The sequence below is a fragment of the Salminus brasiliensis genome, chromosome 11 (assembly GCF_030463535.1).
Source record: "Salminus brasiliensis chromosome 11, fSalBra1.hap2, whole genome shotgun sequence".
Classification (NCBI taxonomy): Eukaryota; Metazoa; Chordata; class Actinopteri; order Characiformes; family Bryconidae; genus Salminus; species Salminus brasiliensis.
In genome coordinates, this window is record NC_132888.1 from 14,835,682 (window position 1) to 14,857,623 (window position 21,942).

Sequence of the window (21,942 nt, forward strand, 5' to 3'; positions counted from 1 at the left end):
GCTCCTGACAAAGCCTCTCCCAGCCCTCCAAAAACCTTCAAAATAAAACATCTTAAATGATCACATTCATTTATGGTGCCTTTGAGCATACAGTATAGACATGAAATGAAGCCTTGGCGAGGCCACAACATCAAAGAAGACCAGCAATCTGTCATGCAATACAGAGTGCGAACAGAAGGGGGAGACCTTCTATTAAAATAATAGCACGCTACGGAGCCATTACATAATTACTACACAAACATTGAATGATTCATTGTAAGAATGGGGCTTATTCAGACAAGCTGTGTAGAGCTCCCTCCACAATACTGAAATCCCACTCACACAGAAATGCCTACTGTGTTCAGCAAAAGAAGCCAGCTAAACAAATATGAGATTGCTCTTTAGGGTAAGTATGAATGGCCGACAAGGTGGATAGGGGAAGGGGTCAGGCAAACATTTTGTGTGTCCCACGGGGAGTCGTCACAAATGGAAGGAGCATCTGTGTGCTTAGCCTGCTGGTACTACCCTGAAGTACTGCTGCTCTAGGGACCAAAGCCTTCCCAAACAGGCTGGCCTTTGCACACACACACACACACACACACACACACACATGCACATGCAAAATAGAATCTTAATCATAATATATATACATATATGTGTGTGTGTGTGTGTGTGTGTGTGTGTGTGTGTGTGTGTGTGTATTTAATGCATTCATCTACTTTAAGTTGCATTCACCTACATCTTGCACACACTCACAGCTTGTCATAAACATAAACCTACTGGTACTATGCCTAATGCCAGGCATTGACTAGAGGGCAATAAAGCCTGCTGCATTGTGCTGTGGAGCAGTGGAACAGTGTTCTCTGGAATGATGGAGCTCCATCCAATACTTTTGGGATGAGTTGGGGAGTTGGGGATTAGGTAGAATGGTGATTATCCAATATTCTGCCCCCATAAACGACCTCATAAAATTTATTTTTTTATTAGATCCTCACAGCAATACCCTGTCACTGGACACAATAAATGAGCAGGTGGCCCAATATTTTTGTGTATATATATAATATATACGAATATATAAATATTAGTTTCATATAATTGAAAACATTGATTGCAAGTTTGTGGTAGTGTGTGAAACCTTGAACAAACCCTTTTGTAATAAAACAAATGCCTGTAAAATCTAGTACAAAGATGACATTTAATGTTAAAAATAAATACAAAAATGTGATGTTCATAGAATTTGCTCTAAAATCTAAAGAATTACATTTTATTAAAAGCACTTTACAAAGTCTAAAGCAACATATTGTTGCTGCTGAAATTCTAGCTTAGTCCTCTTCTTCTGTATTTTTTCTGCTGGACATTGGATAGATATTGTTCCTTTGACATTGCACAAAAACCACACACACAAACACAATGTTTATACACCCATCTAACTACAGGCCTACATGTTTCTACCTTAACCTCCATCGCCCACAGCAACTGACTCTGACCCACTTCACACATCTCCATATGGCCACACCGGACTGTGAAGCCACTCATGTAAATTGTGAATATGGCTGTTCCCAACATTTAATATATGGTTGTTATATAAGTGTTAGATCTCACGGAAACGACCACACTGCTCTCTCTCTCACATGCACATCAGTTTCAGAGAGCCTGAACTTCACCTCTGCCCCCATTCTGTAATGAAGCCTGCGGCCTCCTCACCTTTCCACCTCGCTGGACACATGTGCTATTGTTCCTCTGGATGGGCCAATTTGGGAGCTCCTCTTGCCTGCATAATTAGAGTGGGGGTACAGCAAATAAATCCACTCCAGTGCATAATTACAGTGTGTTTTGTTCATAATTAGCAGAGTGAGTAATCCTTTCAGACGGGCACAGTGAATTATCGCAAAAGGAAAGGAACCCTCCCCATGCTGGGAGATGAGTGAGAGCTAACGCTTTCTCCTCTCACTGGCTGAGAAGGAAGACAAATAGAGGCTGTCTACAGAAGCGGTCCGCGAGTCAAGATTGGCTGGCGGATCTCTGAGACCCCTGTGTATTGGTACACCCTCCTCGTCTATTTCGATCAAAGCAGCTAAATGGTGTCACTCTGTGTTGCCATGTGCATGCCATGTTCGGAGCCCGTGCTTGTCAGACAACAGGGCATGCCCTTGAGGGTTCTTCCTCCTTTGTTCCTCTGCAATCAACAAAGCAAAGCCTTTGGGGAAGGTTGCCTATTAATGCGGTTATTCCATCTCTCTAAAAAGACATGCTACATACACACTACTCTTCAGTGGTTAGTATTAATCTTGATAAGAACAATAGAAATACATTTAAAATCAGCCTCATTCAAAAATGTTCATTCACTTTATATGTTTTGCTCAGTATCCCAACATTTCCTGCCATTTTCCTCCGTAGTCTATAAAAGAACTGCAATTTTCATGTGTAAAAGTGTGAAGTCGTTACACAAATGTGTTACTGTGTGATTCACAGGAAGCTTCTTTGAATTCTGTCCTTACGTAACTGGTCCAGAATATGCCTTCATTTGAATATGCGTATTACACTGCGTACAGACCTATCAGTGAGCCTCACACATGCAAATAAATCCATGGATTCAAATAGTGCTGACTTACCACCATGATTTAAAATCACTTAGCAGTTGCACTTTTAAACAGGTTATTTAATTCAAGTGATTTTTCTCTCATTACTCCTACTAACCCTACAACCCTAAAATAACCCCTGAAAATAAAATAAAATAAAAATAAGAATTAAATAAAAATGCTATATTATTATTATGATGATTATTAATATTAAGATTATGTTCCTGAGCAGTAGAACAGTCTTATGTGGTGGTACAGTGACTTTTATTGATAATTTATAAATAGTTCTGACCAGAGGAGTTGGTGGGCATTGACTGGACCCCCTTGTCCCCGAGTCTTGGTTTCTCCCAAGGTTTCTTCATCCAGCTCTGACAGAGTTTTTCCTTGCCACTGTCGCCTTTGGCTTGCTCACTGGGGGACTTCTATTTTCATGTCTTTTTATGTGGTTGACTTCTTGTCTTTTTACTGATTCTGTAAAGACACTTTGTGACAATGTCTATGTAAAAAGCAGTATACAAATAAATGTGATTTGATAAAACAATGAAACTAGCAAGACTTATAGCTTATAGTTATGCTTAAGCATATTTCAAAGTCAGTCTTGTGGTCATTCCACTAACAACCAGTCTACACCACACCTTTTCCTCCACAGCTTCTGGTATTCTCCGCACCCAACACACCAGATCCTTCTCTTGAAGGGCTTGATGATTAGGTGATTAGCTGAATCTGTGTGCAGAGGCAGGGAATAGTTACAACTATGCAGGTCTGGAGTTGAAAAACACTGGTCTAAGCCACTGGTCCTGTTTCAAATCATGGCATGAAAAAACACTGGGCTACATATATTTCTATATTTTTCCCATCACCACACATCAAATCATACATGAAAAGTGCATGTCTTCATTCATCACATTATCAGACTCATATGATATTATCATATTCAATTTAATTCAGTCTTTTGGTCTCAAGCATCCAGACTGTTTCTGTCCTGACACCGAACCTTCCCAAAGTATCTGAACAGCACAGTCGCTCACTGACTGCAGACTGAAGACCCTCCTCTTCCAAGAGCAAAGTGTAGTGTATGCTGAGTGTATGCGTGCTATCCATGCTGACGTTTGTATTTAGTAGTGTCTAAGTGTCTATAAAAAAGGATATTTTCTGAGTAAACAGTGAAGTAGTTTTGTAAGTCACTGTGGATAAGAGCATCTGCTAAATGCTGTAAATGTACATATAAACTTAATATCCTATATGTTTAACAAAACAACATGAAATTACACGAAATCAAAAATTACATGAAATCAAAAAATGTCGAATGTGTGATGTTAGATGTTCATTTCGTGTATAACTATATGCTATATACACTTTAGACCTGATCAGATCATATTCTGAGGAACAGCTCTTTTTTTACTGGGACAGTGGAATGTAGTGCTGGTAAAGGCTATAAAGCATCCTGTGCAAAAGTCTATTGTAAATGTAGGGTGGTGAAACATTTTTAATATATTATCACGCTATTATTATTATTATTATTATTATTATTATTTACGCGTAATGCCGTATGGTTGATGTAGCTTCGGAGTTGCGTCCTGCTCAGAATAAATAAATAAATAAATAAATGTAAGTAAACACGAAAACACCAATCACGTGATATGGAGGCGTGGCCCTAGACTACCTGTGTCAGGTGATAATTCAGTTTACCTGGAACTGCCAAGATTGTGTTTCCTCATCTGTGGGGACCTCGCAGCGGTGTGGACTTTCTACGGGTTTCGCTAAAACTGGAGTTCGTGTGGATTTCGCAGTGAGGCTGCACAGAGGCTGCACAGAGGTCTGAAGCTGATGCTGCTGCTCAGGCCCTGGGGGGGGATTCCTGCTTCCTGAGACACGAGCTTTCCAATAGCTGCATGAGCTCAGGCAAACTTCCACGTAAGTTAACCTAGCTAGTCTCTCCTGAGCCGTATTTTACACCATCACATCCACAGCAGTTTTGCTTTGCAAGGCCCACGTTAACATGGTTGCATAGGTTACTTATGTGCTCAAGCGTTTCGCGACGAAACCGAGTCGTTTTATCGCCACGAATGGTTTTACTGGCGTCTGTGAAAGCCACTGTTTGTTTATCACGTAAACGCCTCCGGGTAGAGTCCAATATGGCCCAAATGTTAAGAGTTAGTCTCTCTCTCTCTCTCTCTCTCTCTCTCTCTCTCTACCTTTCTCTCTCTCTCTGTCTCTTTCTCTCTCTGTCTCTCTCTCTCTCTGTCTCTCTCTCTCTCTCTCTGTCTGTCTCTCTCTCTCTCTCTCTCTCTCTCTCTCTCTCTCTCTCTCTGTTAGCTGTCTGGCTGCAGGAAACGTACATTGGGGCTCCTTTGGGGTGTGTAGCCTGTATTACTTGCTGTTAGGTTAATGTGTAGTAATGATAGCCTGCCTGTGGCAAAGCATGCATGACTCATGGTCAAGGCAGCATGTCAAGCCATCCGGTTACCTGATTCTTATGTGTCTGTTGGCCTGTTTGCCAGCAGGTCTGTTGTATGCCACGCTGAAATGTGATGCTGAAGACCTTTCTGTGTGTTCGAAAACACGTAGTCCACAGTGTAGTGTGTTTTAGCATAACTTCAGTCTTAATGTTGATGGCTTTTATGTATTTCATCAAAGGACTTTACAACAATGTCCATGTCAGAAGCTTTTTATTCTGACACAAAGACATAAATACTCTTTCAGCCATCCTTCAGCACATAAACCGAGAGGATAAGAGTCTGGATATGTGCTCATTGCATTATTCATCTTTACTTTTGAGACTTTTTGTTTCCCTCCACTTTGTTCAACATAAAATGAGACCTTTTTTTGATGCTTCAGAAAAAAAACAGGCCTAGTGCATACATGGCTAGACAGCTTTGACAAGGGTAGTTATGATAGGCACAACAGAAAATAGACAGTTTCATATCCGTATAATTCTTCCATGCTTTAGACCGTAAATCCTCCAGTTGTCTCTTCTTGCCCACTCATCTGCATGAAAAAGGTTCCTGCAGTGCACTGATCTCTAAGCCCTATCAGCAGCTAAGAGGGAGAAGTAAGACTAGACTGTACCTCATTGAGCTGCTTTATAGGACCCTTAGCGTGGGCTGCTCACATGATGATAGTGATCGTCATGAGGAGAGACGTTGCACTTATGCAAACGCGCTCAGCTGGCGGTCAGAGAAGCAGTCTGCAGGTTGAAATCCTTTCGGCTGACTTTCTTGCTATAAACAAGCTCAAAGCCTGAATAGCTCCATGCTCCCTGAGTTCAGTTTCTCTGCTTTCTATGGCCTACAGCATGTGCCGGAGAAGATGAGCCATTTACCTGCTGTTGCCTCAGTCCATCAGAGGTCTTTTATTGAGTCCCACTGAAGCGGTGGGGACATGCGCTTCTATCAGCTTCCAATTTCTTCTCCTATAATTGATTAGATTAAATATTTACAGTTGGTTTAGGCCAATCTAGTCAAGTAATTACAGAGGAGCAAGGAAACTGCTTATTAGGCCTGGCTAAGCACTGATGTTTCTAATTCACTACTTTTAGTTTCTTTTTTTTGTCAAAGAGGTTGAAAGCCCTGTTCATTTGGTCTTTGCATTTATTAAGGATTACTGTTTTGCACAGGAGTAGTGAATAACATGTCAGCAGTTGTATTCAGTGCTCAGTCCTGTTCTTGGTTCATTTCTTTGTCGAGTGCAGTTATTTTTTAACCTAGATTATAAAAGCCATAGGGCAGTGCACCCTGAGTTACCCCTCTGCCTGTTCTGTTCATGAATGTTGGCCCTCACCAGAACTAATTGGCCTTTCAATTTTGTGTTCATGCTCCTTGGTTCTTTTTGGCGTCCAGTCCCAATGTCCTAATGAGCACTCACTTCATTGTGGTTATTGGCCAGTTTCAAGCCTGGTTGCCTGAAACTCCCTGTGCTTCTGGCCAGAGCTCTGTTTGAAAACCTGCTCTCAGATTTCACCAACACAGCACTGTGTTGCTGCACACATACACCTCCTTTGTAAAGACTGAGTGACGAATAGGGTGTTGTTCCAACTCTGCTCGGAGGCCACAAGGACAATGTGATCTGCTTGAGCATTTGTGCGGTTCTCTTAATGAAAATAATCTTTGTGTTCTTAGACTACTTAGGTTTTTCCTGTTAATCTTCACATTGATCTGAGAGGCACACATAGACACTCTCGTCCACTCAGTCTCTCTCTCTCTCTCTCTCTCTCTCTCTCTCCTGAGAGAGTGCCCTTGCTTGAGGCTATGATGGCGCCACGTCACAGACAGACGCTCCACTGAGAGAAACGTGCTGTCTGTCCTTGAGTGAATCCTCAGCCATCAGGTGAATGAGCTGGGTTATTCTCCCTCAGCTCCGCACCTGCCACGAGCCTGCTGGCAGCAGAAGTAGAGGAGCGAACCCAACACGCCATTCAATCTAAAGCTATTCATGTGAAACAGCAGAAATCGTGCTCTAAAAGGAGACGGGCACATTTTTAAAGATGATCAATGTTCACTTGTTCCCCACAACTCGCTACATTCTAACCAAAATCCACATATTTAATGCAGTTTTTCGTGCAGTTTATTGGAATGTAGCATTAATATTTTACTGGCTAAAATAGGCTAGTAAAGAATAAGCATGGCATGTACAGTATAGCGTACAGTGAACTACAGGCTAGATAGGCTAAAATATCAGTTTATTTACCCTTTATTCCACTAAAGAATGGGAGCACATACCTTTTTGTATATAAATGTGCCACAGTTTCTTAAAATGAAGAACATTGACAATGTATGTTTGAATTGGCCAAAAAATGCAGGTTTGATTACCTGGTCCAATTTTAAAGGAGAAAGAGTAACTGCTGTTTTTTATATAAATTTCATAAACAGCTGTTGCTATGTTAGACAGACTTTACAGAATGTTGGCAAAAAAATTAAAATTGTACACACTTGGTTTGGCGTTACATAATGTTGCATACTGTTAGGTTTCCAGTTTATAATGCTATGCTTCCGAGCTGTGCAACATTCTTGTAGCTTGTTGAAAGTTGGTAGGTTGACGAATTTGCCAGCATGTTAACATTAGCTCAGTTCAAACATATTAAATATTAATTACATAATGAGGTTAAGGATGAATGTTCTGTAAAGCTTGTCCAGCCTGTAGAGAATAAATGGGGCAGTTGGGTTTATATTATTATGAAACCATGTGGTTTTGTGTAGGGGTGTAAGAATTGATTGATTCTCAAACAAAGAATAGTTCACATGCAGTGATTGGTGGCAGACAGTGGTTCATTCTGTGTTGTGTTTAAACCCCGACCACTAGAAAACAGTGTTGTGCTCCGTCTTTAGAACTCACTGTTCTGATTGGATAAAAAGTAAACTTCTCCTTTACTTTTACTACTGATTTTAATGTTGTGTTTTCATACTTTGACACAGTTTGTCTAATATTTCATTTAAAAAATAAACAGCAATATTTGAAGTCTGTATCCTCATGCATATTATAATGCCAGGTTCTTGCCAGTATGTACACTTATCATACTGGTGATGTGAATAACATTCATAATCTCATCAAAGTAGCCCCTGTCACAGGGTAGGATATGGGTGGGGATTAGACAGCAAGTTGAACAGTCAGCCAAAAATGGTTAAGTGAAAATACCTGAGCCATATTCAACAAGGACCACATTGTGATGGCAAGACGGCTGCCAAAATGACTTGTGGGGATTTCCTGGTGTGCAGTGTCCTGTACCTACCAAAAGTGCTAAGGAAGGACACCTGGTGAACCAGTGACTCACTAATACATGTGAGGTACAAAGGCTAGCCTGCCATGTCCGATCTCACAGAAGAGATACTGAAGCACAAAACTGGCTATGCTTTGTGGAGTCCATGCATCAAGGGCATCAGAGCTGTTTTGGTGGCTCAGGACTGGCAACAACACAATATTAAACAGGTGGTTGTAATGTTATGGCTGATTGGTGAATATGAAATGGAACCATTGCAACTTAAAGAACTGTTTGGATGAAGGGTTTTTTGACTGGTGACTAAGCTTTTTGTAAATGATTCTGTATATAAGGTTTAAAAATGAGTCTATATACAACCAAATAGGGCTTCATGATCATTACAAGTCAAAGAATTCTTTTTACTTGGAGTGTACAGACTTCAACTGAGCATTCAGATCAGATCAGTATTGAGGGTCTATCTCATCAGTGGAGGACCTACATTTTCTGTACAGAGACAATGATTTATTTTAAGTAACCCCCAGGGGCAGGAGGAGTCCAAATGAGCTTGCTCTACTTGTTGCTCTCCCAAACTTATCTTCTCCTGTATAGCTTGGTCTCCATGGGGAATGAAGTGGGTGGGTGGGAGGGGGGTTGGGTTTGGAGGGGGTGGTTTGGTTCATCTCTAGCTTTGTGTGCATGGTGGATAAGATCAGGTGTCCTGGCACTGGCTTCCCCTCCCTATCCGGATGCTGAGAAAGGCTCGTTTGTTCCCTATTTGGGCCTGTGGCACTAAAGAGACAATGAGTGCAGTCTCTGAGAGGACGAGGATGGGAGACAGGGGTCTGGTCTGAGAGGGAGATGGGTGTATGTGGAAGAAGAGTTGAGCGCAGGGTCCCTTGCGCCACCGGCTCCCTGAGCCCGTCACCGGAAATGCAGATGGCCCTCAGGTTTCTCTGTCGAATGACACAGACAGGAGTGGGTGGAATTCAGTCACCTCTATAGGGGTGTGCACACATCTCTCACTAAAAAGGTCTCTTGTGACAGAACCGAAAATAAATATTCTGCTATTTTTGGTTGAGATGAGGTCTGTCTCTTATTGAATGACCATAGTAAGCCTGCATAATAGATCATTTACTAGTCTTTATCATCTTGTCCCTTTTCTCTTATCAATCCCTGGGTGCTCAGTACAGGTGAGCGCAATGGTAGGATACATTGTAATGGACTGAGGGGTTAGTGAATAAACAGTTCTATGGTCTGTTTTTCTAAATTATGCATTCACTGCCAGAGTAGGACTATGCACCTGTACAATGTCTTGGTGAAATCTTTTCATCATTGAACTTGCATTTTCTCATTTCTCTTGAGCTTGTTGATGGCTATGCAATTTCAGTTCATTTTCTGAACCCGAACAAGGTCACGCAACTAGCATCTGGTCCTGTGTGCAATACTCTTTTTCAGACGTACATACACTGTGTCCTTCTTTAACCACAGCACAGCAAGGGGTATTTGTCTTATCTTGTCTGTTAGTCACACGTAGCACTAGCAACAAATAATGCTGATGTTCTGCATTGCACATAAATAACAGCCAGTAAAAAATGCTTTGTGACAGCAGGCCAAAGAGTATAAAACGAGGCTGGAGAGATGGGAGCTAGTGCTCCAGAGTCTCGAGGCTTTGAGACGGTGAAAGCAGCCTTTAAATGTACAACTGCTGGCTTTTATGCTCCTGTACCTCCTGCTGAGGTGCAGAAGAAAAAGTGCAGTCCAAGGTGGTTGTAATCCTGAAGTATGTCCACCTGATACTGCACTTTTTTAAATGGATGGAAGTTCTAATTCAATCCAAAATGGCTTGACCAAGCCAGATAGTTAAAGAAAAGGTTGTCCAGACCCTAAAGCTGCTGAGCATCTCCAGCAATAGACATAAGGACATGAGGTCCTTTCTAGTGACTGCAATAAACAACCACCTCTTTAATTTTGCTGACGTCAAGACAGGTTGTCCTGGCTCCAGATTGCCAGGTCCTTGACATCAGCCTTATTACCAGGTTGCTAGGTCTTTCACATCGGCCCTCATCTGTCTAGGCAATTGTGGTTGAACATTAGACTGAACATTAGATGAGATTAGTTGATGTAATCAATGATGTCAACACTAGAAATTCATTCAAATTGCAGGCTAAAATCTTTTAAAATTTAGTGGAATTCTTTATGTCATTGATTTTTGTATTTGATTAATTGGACCACTAGCTGCAAAACAGACCCAAAGCATGGTCCACAGCCATGTCTGACCACGGGTAGCCAGTGTTTTTCTTTTGATGTCTAGCATGCATGGCCAAGAAGTTACATTTTTGTGTGGTATGACTATATTATATGATTCTATTTATAGTTTCAATCCATGTTTAGGCGCTGTATAGGAAATGCTTCTGTCTTGTAACTCTTCCAAAAAGCTTCAGGTCATGGAGGTGGCTTCTGATGATGGATGGAAATTTTAAAATTCAAGATTCCCCTGATCTTTGCAGTTTGTTTATTGGCTCTGGCTCTGACCTTTTCACTAGCTTTTAATATACTTTTGGCGTTTGCTCTTATAATGTGAAGAAATGGCTCACACGTTTGTCGTTGACCTCTGAATACAGTCACATTAAGCTCATGTATTTGAGGTTCTTCCAATGTCAAAGTAATTAGGTCATTTTTATATGCCGTTCAGAGGCAACAGTGATGTTCTCAGTGAGAGATGGTGTGTGTGTTCTGTGCCAGTGCAGGCGCATGGGGTGATCTGCAAAACTGCCTGATGCCAGGCCATAAAACCAGAATAAGAGGCACAGAGCAATTTGGACTTCATTGACGCACCAAGCCCATCATTATTTTTCATTTGTCTCACAGAGTGAAGCAGAGTCCTCTCTGCCTCACCTTTTGTCCAAGGCGAGGTTCTTTTTTTTTGCCCATCACAGACAGCAGTTTGAGTGTTTATTCATCTCAGGCTCATTCAAATGCGGGCCGTGTTATGGAAAAGTACCCAGATGCACCTGCTTTGCCTAAGCAAAGCCAAACCCCTGACATTGACTGACTGAGATGATGGAGAAATAAGGTATTGATGATGTTTAGACATTACACGGCCAAAGAGTAGATAATGTTTGCATTGATTGTTTGCTCTGTTTGATGACTGTATTGCACCTTGACAGTAGTTATCAAGGGCTGTTTAATATGTTTACCATGAAGAAATTATAAACCAGTTATACCTTTGAGTGAGGTGAATGAGAAATAGAGATGTCAAATTGTGTATTCTGTCCTCAATATACTCTTGACTAACTTCTGCTGGTACAAATGAAAATGTGAAGCGCCTTTCTCTAGGATATTAGGCTTGCACAAAGAACAGTGGAGGATGTTTCTCTCCTTTTTTGTGCATGTGTAAGAACGATCTGTTCTGAAATATAAGCTGGACTTTTGTGAGCGTGGGAAAGGAATTTCTTAAGTTCCTTAAGAGTCTGATTTTCTGAGGTTCCACAAAGGAAATGTCACTACATCACTGGCAAATGGAAGGGAAAAGATCCAGACAGTTCAGTGCGCTCACACACTTAAAGGGCCTACAGCCCTCCTGGCCAGATTATTTATTTGTTTGTTTGTTTGTTTGTTTATTTAGCAAAAATCAGTTCACAATTACTCTAATTGATTTTACTTAAATACAAAAAAGCAATTGTGGCAAGTGCACGTGTGGCTAGTTTGGTCACACATAGTAGCACTGCCTTCAGCAAATAGCTAATCAAATAATTATCAGCTTGCATTTCCTGACAAAGATTTTTATGTTTTTTTTTTAATCATTGTTCACTTGAAGCCAGGATGATCACCACCCAACCGTATTCCCAACTTCCCAACTCAACCCAGAAGTATGCAATGGGCCCTCAAGCCCATTCGGTGTGGTGCCAATAGGCCCATGTTTATCTGCTTTAGAGGGTCCTATTCTAGTGGCAGTATTTCTCTACAGGGACAAGACAAGCTGTGTGTGTGCATTTGCTCATATGTGGAAGGGTACAACTTAACATAGCTAAATATATTCATTAGAAGGGGTGTCCACAAACATTTGGGCATAGTTCCATCTGTCATTCACATCATGTGTAAGTAACCAATGCAACCTTTTTTTTTATTTTAAAAATAAAAGCTTTTTGACCTGGTTCTATGAAACAGTTCTATGAAAAATCGCTGCTATGTAGCCTTTAAGAATTAACCTTTAAAAAGTTGTTAAGGTTCCCTGCTCCCTAAATAAAGACATGTTTTTAAATATTTCTTTCTTTTTGTATGTAGACTATGTACTATGTAGACTAGTACTAGCCTATAGTATATTTGCAGTATGTGTTTTTGTATACGTGTACAGCTTTCTTGAGCCACTGTACGAAGTACAACCACTTTGTTTTCTCAATTACGTAGTATTTGCAGGTTCATACAGTGTATATCATGGTTTAGATCATTGTAAATGGATCATAATTGGGCCCTGACGCAAAGTCATCTTATTTACATCAATAGTTTTTTCATGAACTGTACATCTAAAGAAACCAAAGACAATTCTTTTATGGAAAAAGAAGCATTTTGGCTCTTTTGTTTGGTCATATCCACAGTCAAATTCTCTCTATGCCATGATCAACACTTTTCACAGGTCCTGAAAAACAATACCACCACCTTCGATTTTCAACTCCAGTGCCTCAGGACTCAGTCCAGTGGCTTAATGTTCACTTCTGGGGAAAGTCCACAGCAGAGCTGTACCTCCAAACCCTGAGAAATGACAGTCATTTCAGCAGAGCCAAACGCCTGAGTATACCTGGGATGGAGGTGGCGGAGGTGAAAGGCAAGGTTGCAGCTAAATTATGGCTGTCTTGCTTTGAGTTATTGACTTGTAGGAGCTGAAGGCTTGAGGGGACCATTCTCTTCAAGTGACGATGGAAGTCCATTCATAAATCCAGGCATGGTCCATTCTCTTGTCCCTGCACGGGGTGTAACTGAGAGCGGATTAGCTTGTGCTCTAAAGGAGACACTCTAAACCCTCCGGAGTGCTGTAGAGTTGGCTGTGACTTTAGCCCTAGGCACTTGAGTGCGTAGTTTTTGTTTTTTTGATTGACAGTGGCCATGGCCCCATGTGGCTGACCTTGCTCTGCCAGACATGTTTTTTAGAGGTGTGAGAGCGGCGAAAATCCATTTGGCTTTTTCCCCTGCCACAGTTGGGGTGGCAGCCTCGTAACTCTTTTGGGTAACGGGTATGAAGATGATTTTATAGGCCTTGATGGCTGAACTTAAACCCCAGGGCCCGGAACCCTTTTTTTAATCTGCGGTGTCCGAGATTTTGCATCAGGGCCTGTCATGCAAAGGCCTAGTGCTTATCTAAGCAGACACAGTCAAAGTATTTTTGTGTGTGCAAGTTTGAGATTTGAACTGTGTCCCTAAACAGTGAGTCCCTCAGGATATTGCAAGAATACTAGATGAGATGCACTACACCATAGCTATATTGAGCTGAATAAATAAATCAAATCAAATCAAAGTTTGTCTCATACGCCATACAAGTAGCAGTGAAATGTTGTGATGAGTGTCCAGTTACATAGTAAATTAAAATAAAAGACTCGAGGGATATAAGATAAGATAGTCCTTTATTAGTCCCGCAGTGGGGAAATTCTCAGTGTAACAGCAGAAAGGGATAGCAAGACACTCGGTTATAAAAATTTAGATAAATAATATATATATAAATATAAATAGATATAAATCATGAATTGAACATATACAGTAGAAAATGTAGAGATTAGAAATATAAACGTATAACCTAATATTTAGAAAATGGACATTTTAAGTAAAATACAGACGAGAAATGACATTTTTATTTAAGTATGAATGGGTGCAATAAGGAGATTACCTTGGAAATTTCTTGAAGGAGTGAATTTTCAGGACATGGTAGAAGGACCTGAGTGACTGACTGTGCAGTGTGACTGTGCATAAGTATTGTATGTAGCCAGTTGCTAAGCAGAGGCATCATTTTATTAACTACCAGAGAATGTTTGTTCTCCTCATGTGTGTTAGTGAACTTTGAACCTTTCTGTTTTCATCGGCCTAAACGCTCTGGCAAGAGAGTGCGTGTGCAAGCGAGAAGGAAGTTCTTAAGTTATTAGTGGACTTGGCCTTAATGTAAGGGACCACACTGCTGCTGACCTAACTTGCATTTAAGCTTAGCTATCCAGGCTTAGCTAACTGGCTAACTAAAGATATCCTCTTACCTAACATAACAACAGCCGATGCAGTAAACATGAGTAGTGAGGCAATCTTAAACCTTGCGTAACAAAACATAAGATGCTATACTGAGAACTGGTGAAATTGCCAAACTGGTACTGTGAGAAACTTGATATTTTTTATGGTTTCTTCCCCAAACACCACCAGTTTCTCCCCCCTAGGCCAGAATAGGCTGTTTGACTTTTGGGTGATGAACTCCTGCAGTTAAATATACTTTAGTGGGGGAGTTTGTTATTTGAGAAGTTGTATTGTATCCTTTGTTTGCTGGAGGTTAAAGATAAAAGGGAACTGAACTGATACCCAGTATCTAGCAGACAGAAGCGGACTGACCTGATACCCAGTATCTGTATTAGGGGGATATTACCAGAAAATACTGGATCAGATATCTGGGGGGGGGGCCTGAAATAGCACATAAATAGCACTGCTTGTATTGTAGAATCTGTGTTGTATCGGAGCTGTTGGTTATATTTCGGTTTATGAGTTTAAAATGTGTATTTCTTCCTAGCTTCCCAAAGTTCTTGTTGAAAATAGTACTATCAAAATTTCCATTTACATCATTCCTTTTTTTTTTTTTTTTTAAAGAAAAGGTGTGGATGGTGATATTTACATAAAACGTGCCTCATATGACTTTAAACACAATCCAGATGCACCAGCAGATGAACTACTACTATTCAGTACCAATACCACTGAAATTCTTTAATTCTCAATACTAATTGTGATACTACAACAAAAAATAAACCATTTAAATAAACATATTTCAACACAAGGTTATGGGTTCGATACCCAAGTTTGACACCCAGGCCTTTAATCCCCTCTGCTCCAGGGCCGCCCCCTGCTCTTGACACTTACTCTTGTGGGGGCGGTAGTGGCTCAGTGGTTGGAGCACTTTTGTTATTGATTACAGGGTTGTGGTTTCGATACCCTAATCCACTAAGCTGCTACTTGGGCCTTTAAGTATTTGGATCAAAAATTGAGCCAAACTGGTGCCCCAGCAGTCCCTGAATGAGTAGTTCTAGACCTGTCTGCTACCTTGTTTAAAAATCCAAGCCACTTTGTAACACCGCTTCTGTAGAGACGTACACAATGTTAAAATGTTCTCACTCCAAAGTGGTTTGCTTTCATGTTTTGCAAACGAGCCAAATAAAGGGAAGCGAGGAAAGCGTAAGGCACAGTCCGTGTATTTCTAAGCACATCATGCTGTTGTGTATGATGAGTTTGTTCTTAATGAGCTCCCCTACCTGTGTTTTTGCCAACAGGTGACGCTTGGTGATGCCAGTATGCCAGGGGAGACAGCGCTCAAAGCCAGTCGCCATGGAAACACCCGAGTTTGCCCCACAGGAAGCGATGAAGAGGAAGATGAGAAGCAAAAGCACACTCCTCACATGAGTGCTCAAGCAGGCACGGGTCTGTACCTGCTGCCCACTGAAGCACTTTACTTGGATAGAGACCGCCTAGCACAAGATGACATGAAGGAAGACTCCAGAGAATGGATGTCACTTGCAGACTTGAGCCAAGATGACGCCTCCTGCCTCGAAGGCTGCGTGCAGTAAGTAATCTTCGTTTATGTGACATAAGCATGCTGCACACATGTGATGAATGCATGAATGGAGACGACACCGATCCAATATCCAGTTTTCACATCAGGCTGATAGCAGCAGGAACTACAGGGCTATACTAGGAAATAATGAATTTGATCAGTTTCTAGAAACAAATGTAGCTTCAAAGATCATGGCATTACTTGTAGAATACCATTTAAAGTAATGTGATGTAAAATAGGTAATGGGATAACAGTAGCCACAAATAACCAAAGTATCACTTAACAAGCATCCAACTAGTATTATGTTAAAATTGCACATTATAAAAATGGTCATTTGACAAAAACATTTTGACCCTATTTTTGACATTCTTCATTTTTTAATATAATGTGAATCTAGCAGTTCCTCATTATATACAAATTTCATAATGAATGGACCAATAGAAATGCTCCAATTGACTTGGAATAAAAATCTTTTTACATTGACTTCTATTGAAGGTGAAGTTTTGTTTTTTTTTTCCTGATCAGTTTCTTGATATGTATTTAAATGACTGTTTTTGTGCAGAATTTAACTGAATGAATAAGCTGTGATGTTTATCACTTTTTTATGTGTGTATATCATTGCTGTCCAATGAAAAACATGTCTCTAAAATGGGGACTTCATATGAGAAGGCAAAAATGTTCTTAACTTTGAATGGAAGCTAATGTAAATTAATAGTTTATTCTAAGTAATCTAGAGCATTTCTATTGCTATATTCATTTAGAATTATTTACTACAGTGTAAAGAGCAGCTTCAAGGTTCAAACGGTAATACATGGATGCAGATACATGGTTTTCATTGGACAGCAGCAATTACATACACTTACCAAGCACTTTATTAGGAACTACATACTAATAGTAGGTATTTTTATTCTCAAAACAGCATGAATTCCACAACATGTTGAAAAATCCTATTGTTGAATTTTTTTTTAGGAAGTCCTTTATGCTTATCCCACTTTACTGAAGTAACCATTAGAACTGTGACCATGAAGGAAAGCTCAAATGGCCAGTCTGGTTTTTGACATTGTTCATTCCAAGATGCTTTTCTGTTCACCTCAGTATCAGAAAAGGTCAAGAGTAGCATGTTCTTCTCTCTGCATGTGATTTGTGTGAATATGTGACTGTTTGCTTATATGCGAGTGATCTCTGGTGTCTTATTGGACTTGTTCATCAGGCTGGAGAGGAGGTGGGTGCTCTGGCACGAATTCATGAAAGAATATTCTTGCTTGGATGACTGGCTACAACTGGCAGAGAAATTGGCTGCCTCCCCAAACTCCAGCCATGTACTGTACATCACTGCAAAAGAGGAACTGCAGAAATTTGAGGTGAACTAGAGACACCACTAACATTTCCACAGCAGCTTTTCTTGCTACTTGCAACCATATCTTAGTAGCTCACCATCAACCCCCCGCCCCCAAGTGTTTTAGCTTTAATCTTTCACTCCTTATTACATAACCTATCCACCACCAAGGCATTTTAGTCATTCTTGCACATTACATTTACTTTTTTCTGGTGGAGAAAATGCTGGCAAACATTCGAAGACCGTCTGCAGTGAAAGTGTAATCAGTGACACATGCCTGCACATGTCCTTACACATGCAAACAGCATATCTATTAAGACTGTCTGAAAGCCTGGGATCACTTCCAGAGAAACGCATCGACACCAAAACACCAAATGTTAATTGAACTCTTTGGCACTCATCCTAATCACTCACAGCTCCTCAGTGGCATCCCCCTTTTTTGCCTCCTCCCCAACTCATACTCAGACTCACCAATTTGTGCCCATCTTAAATAAGGTTGCTATTTATCAGATCTAATTTTATTGATTCAGTTCTGTAGGAAGCAGTTCAGCTCATAATAAAATCAGAATGAAGTTTTTAACAATGTAGAAAAAATGATTATGAAATTCACAAGGGAAACAATTTACAAAATACAGGGGTTACAAAATTTACAAAATAAACTATGTAAACTAAATCAAGAATTTATTATATTTATAAATATATACACACACCATACTTTTGAACAATATGCACTATATGTCCAAATGTTTGTTGACACCATAAATATAACCCTATTGGCACAATGCCTAATGTAAGGTGTGAGTTAGAGGGGTATAAAGCCCCCCCCCCCCAGCATTGAACTGTGGAGCAGTGGAACTGTGTTTTCTGGAATGATGGTGCTCCATCCAATACTTCTGGGATGAGTTAGATGATCACTACCCCACTTTGTCCCCAAAACTCTGACCTCACTAATGCTCTTGTCACTAAATGCAATCAAATTTTCACAGCATTTTTTTTTTATTTAGTAGAAAGCCTCCTCTATACAGTCGAGACAGTTACTCCAACAAAAGGCAAGATAAACTCCTTTGTAATACCCCTGACTTCATAAGAAACAATAAATGAGGAGGTATCCCAATGTGTTTGTCCACATAGTGTAGCCCTATCATTTTATTCTGGTCAGAAATTATTGCATTCTAATTTTAAAATGCATGCACTTGAATCACCACCTTTAAACCCATCCATTGCCAAGCATTGATACTAGAAACAGCACAGTACTACTTCTTCAGAACTTACTCTGATATATTGAAATATTGAGTGTTTGCCTAAGTTCAACCAAGAAGCTTTTAAATGTGCTGTTTTAAATGGAAGCACTTCACTCATCTGAAAGTAGACTACCCCACTCAAACCATTCAAACCCTCTGCTATCCCACAGGAAGAAACACACAGCAGCATCACACAGTGTGAGCGTTCTATATATAAGGCTAGATTTGTTGCACAATTACAACAGATCAGTTGTCCTTTCTCCCCTCTGATCCCGGATGCAGAAATTTCAGGAAGATCATTTTATCCATAGCCCACTTTCTGTTGTCCTCCTCAGACTCTCCGCACTGAGGCCAGAATGCGCTTGATCCAGTTGGATGACCTGAGCCAGAGGAACCACATCCTTCTTGGTCTGTTCACAGGGGCTATGAGAATGCGAATGGCAGAAATGACCAAAGAATGCGGTCAGCGCTGGGACCGGCTCAGTACCACTGTAGACTCAGTCTGCCGCCGATTGAAGGTACACTGGGTTCCAGCAGCTCTGCTTGAGCGGTTATAAAGAGAAATGATGTAACTATTGAGATCGGCAGCTCTACACCTAGAGTACGATTGAGGAACAACCGACAAATGATACTGCAGAATTTACCTTCGTAGCTCTGATACTGCAGAAGGCTGCAACATGCAAATGAAGCCAATTTTCCCATTGAGTGTCCCATCTGTGGCTTTTGAAGATTCAAGGGATTAATGTGATCCAGTAAACCTATAATTGTAATATCTGATTTGCAGTGTTAAATGCCAACACTAATCTGTGACACAGAACTGTGTTCCATCCGCAAATGTCTATTGTGAGCTTAGACCAGCTTCACAAAGCTTTTGTCAAAATACAGAGATTTAGACACCGTTATTAAAGTAAATCCAAATCTAAAAAGTAAAAGCAGATCTAAACTCTAACTTAAATTCAATGATGGAGTAGCCTTTTCCCCACCAGTTTCTATGAAAAAAAAAAAGTGTTAAAGGTGAAACCTGCATTACAACAGATGTCACCTGTCGACCTCCTGGACCACTGCCCTATTAGCTCTTTATCCAGTCAAGCTCCCTCTTCTATCTGACCTCAAATGCACAGCACAGCTCCTCCCTTTCACCCACAGTCGCCTCAAAAAGCCATTAGCCTACACTGAGCCTAACCTCAGCAGGCCTGCCCATGACTGTGAACTCTCTGCCCATGTATTGTTAATGTCAGTATTCCTTTGCCCAGGGGTCCAGTACATTGATTTGTCATGTTGTATTTTTGATGCTGCTTCTCCCTGTCCAAAAATACTCACTGTAAGACAGAATGTCTGAGTGTAGACAGTCAAGGGGAAAAAATTCTGATGTCCTGTCTGTGTTTGTTGCAGCACTTTGTGCTCCAGCGAGAGGACTTTGAGAGGCAGAGGGAGGAGATGGCTGTCTGGCTGGCTGACATGGACCTGAGACTGACCGAGGTGGAGCACTTTTCAGAGAGAAACACCTGTGCCAAGATGCGGCAGCTTCAGGTAGACATAAATTTTTCACCCTAGTATATGGGATACTTTCACATAGTAGGAAGGAGTGTATGAATATTTCACATGCGTCTGTGTGGGTGTGTATCAGGGCTTCCAGCAGGCCGTGGCTGAATGTGCAGGGCGTCTGAACGCTCTACTCGAGCAAGGAGAAAAGCTGATCCAGCGGAGCGAGCCGGCTGATGCTCAGGCCATTGAGGGCCAGCTGCAGGAGCTGCTGCTGTACTGCGCTCGTGTCTTCCAGGGACTGGGCCGCCTTCATACACGCCTACTCAGCATGAGACTGGTGACCATCATCAAACACACTCTTACAGCCATATAAACCGATCAGTCATAACATTAAAATCACAGGTGAAGTGAAAGAATTATCTTCATCTACAGTGGCATCTGTCAAGGGGTGGATGTGTTGGGCAGCAAGTAAACAGTCATGGCAAGTCTCTTTGACAAGGGCCAAACTATGATTGCTGAATTACTGGGTCAGAGCGTCTCCAAAATATTAGGCAGGTCTTGTGGGTGTTCCAGTGTGCAGTGGTCCGTACCTATGCTCCAAGGAAGGACATGGGAAGGCTCCTGGGCACTTATGGCTCATTGATGCGATCCATGGGGCCCCACCTCACAACTTGCAGAACTTGAAGGATCTGCTGCTAACATCTTGATGCCTAACATCACAGGATACCTTCAGAGGTCTTGTAGAATTCAAGACATCTGGCTTGAATGGTGAGATGTGTGGTAGTGACACGGGGGGAGGTGGTGCTAATGATATGGCCGTGTGTATAGGTGTGTATATATACATGCATGCATGTACATACATATTAAAGTAGACCCTAAGTTAAACAGTGCATGTGAGATATTATATTTTAATTAGTTTAATGTGTTCTTTTTACTGTACAAAAAAGTAAATAAATAAACTAATAAACTAAATAAAACAAAACCATAAACTGTTTAAACAGCTGAATGCTATGAATGCTTCCAGTGCTGATTAGTCAACCCTTGTGGGTTTCCTCAAAATGAGTCCGGACTGAGTGTGTGAAAGCATCTGGGAACAAATTTCAGATTTCTTAAATAATCGAGTGAGGTTTACACTGAACACTTTCTATAACACAAAGATAGTTTTCAGAAAAGCGTGTCTGGTACAGAGTTGCTGTTTTGAAAGGAAACTGACAGACAGGCTTGACATTAGGATAACAGCTTGTAATGAAATAATACAACAGTTTTTGGTTTTTCACAGATTTACACAGGCTGACAATTGCAAGGTTTGCAGCCCTGTGAGCTGCTTGACACTTCAAATTGATTTTTCTTAGCTAGACATGCTACACAGAAAGACTTGCCACCCAGGATATATAAACAAATTGAGGCTCCTGCTAGTTTTTCATCTCCCTCATTATGGTCTACTATCCTGCTGCCTCTCATTTTCTTTTAATGCCTGTCCTCATCTTCCCGATCACGTTTTTCATTTCATTCACACTCCTTTTCTTATCTCTCTCTCTCTCCTTTGTAAAGACTGAGTGACGAATACAGTGTTTTTCCAACTCTGCCTGTAGGCCATGAGAGCAATGTGATCTGCTAGAGCATTCGTACAGTTCAGTTAATGAAAATAATCTTTGTTGTCTTAGACAACTCAGCGGTTCACTCTCACTGTTTTATTTATTTATTTGTGTCTGTGCTTAGATTTGCTGGTTCATAGCAGCCTACTATCATTGTTGATATCGTTCTGAGCCTGATATGTGGAACCATCCCATAGCTTATTCAGTCCTTTACACAGATGAGCCAAAACAGTACTGTTGATTCTCTGCATG

The 21,942-nt window shown here is 40.9% G+C and overlaps 1 protein-coding gene across 2 annotated transcripts in view; it reads left to right on the forward strand.

The window, feature by feature from the left end:
- Positions 1-4,295: 4,295 nt before the first annotated feature.
- The window catches only part of LOC140565791 (uncharacterized), a 31,417-nt gene continuing 13,770 nt past the window's right edge, over positions 4,296-21,942 (forward strand). The window contains exons 1-6 of one of the 2 annotated variants that reach the window (XM_072691894.1): positions 4,296-4,472; positions 15,753-16,042; positions 17,244-17,394; positions 18,946-19,128; positions 20,003-20,140; positions 20,238-20,432. In XM_072691894.1, the coding sequence (XP_072547995.1) occupies positions 15,774-16,042; positions 17,244-17,394; positions 18,946-19,128; positions 20,003-20,140; positions 20,238-20,432 (936 nt within the window). In that variant the 5' untranslated portion in view covers positions 4,296-4,472; positions 15,753-15,773. The remainder of the gene's footprint in view (positions 4,473-15,752; positions 16,043-17,243; positions 17,395-18,945; positions 19,129-20,002; positions 20,141-20,237; positions 20,433-21,942) is intronic. The other variant, XM_072691895.1, reaches the window with a different exon arrangement.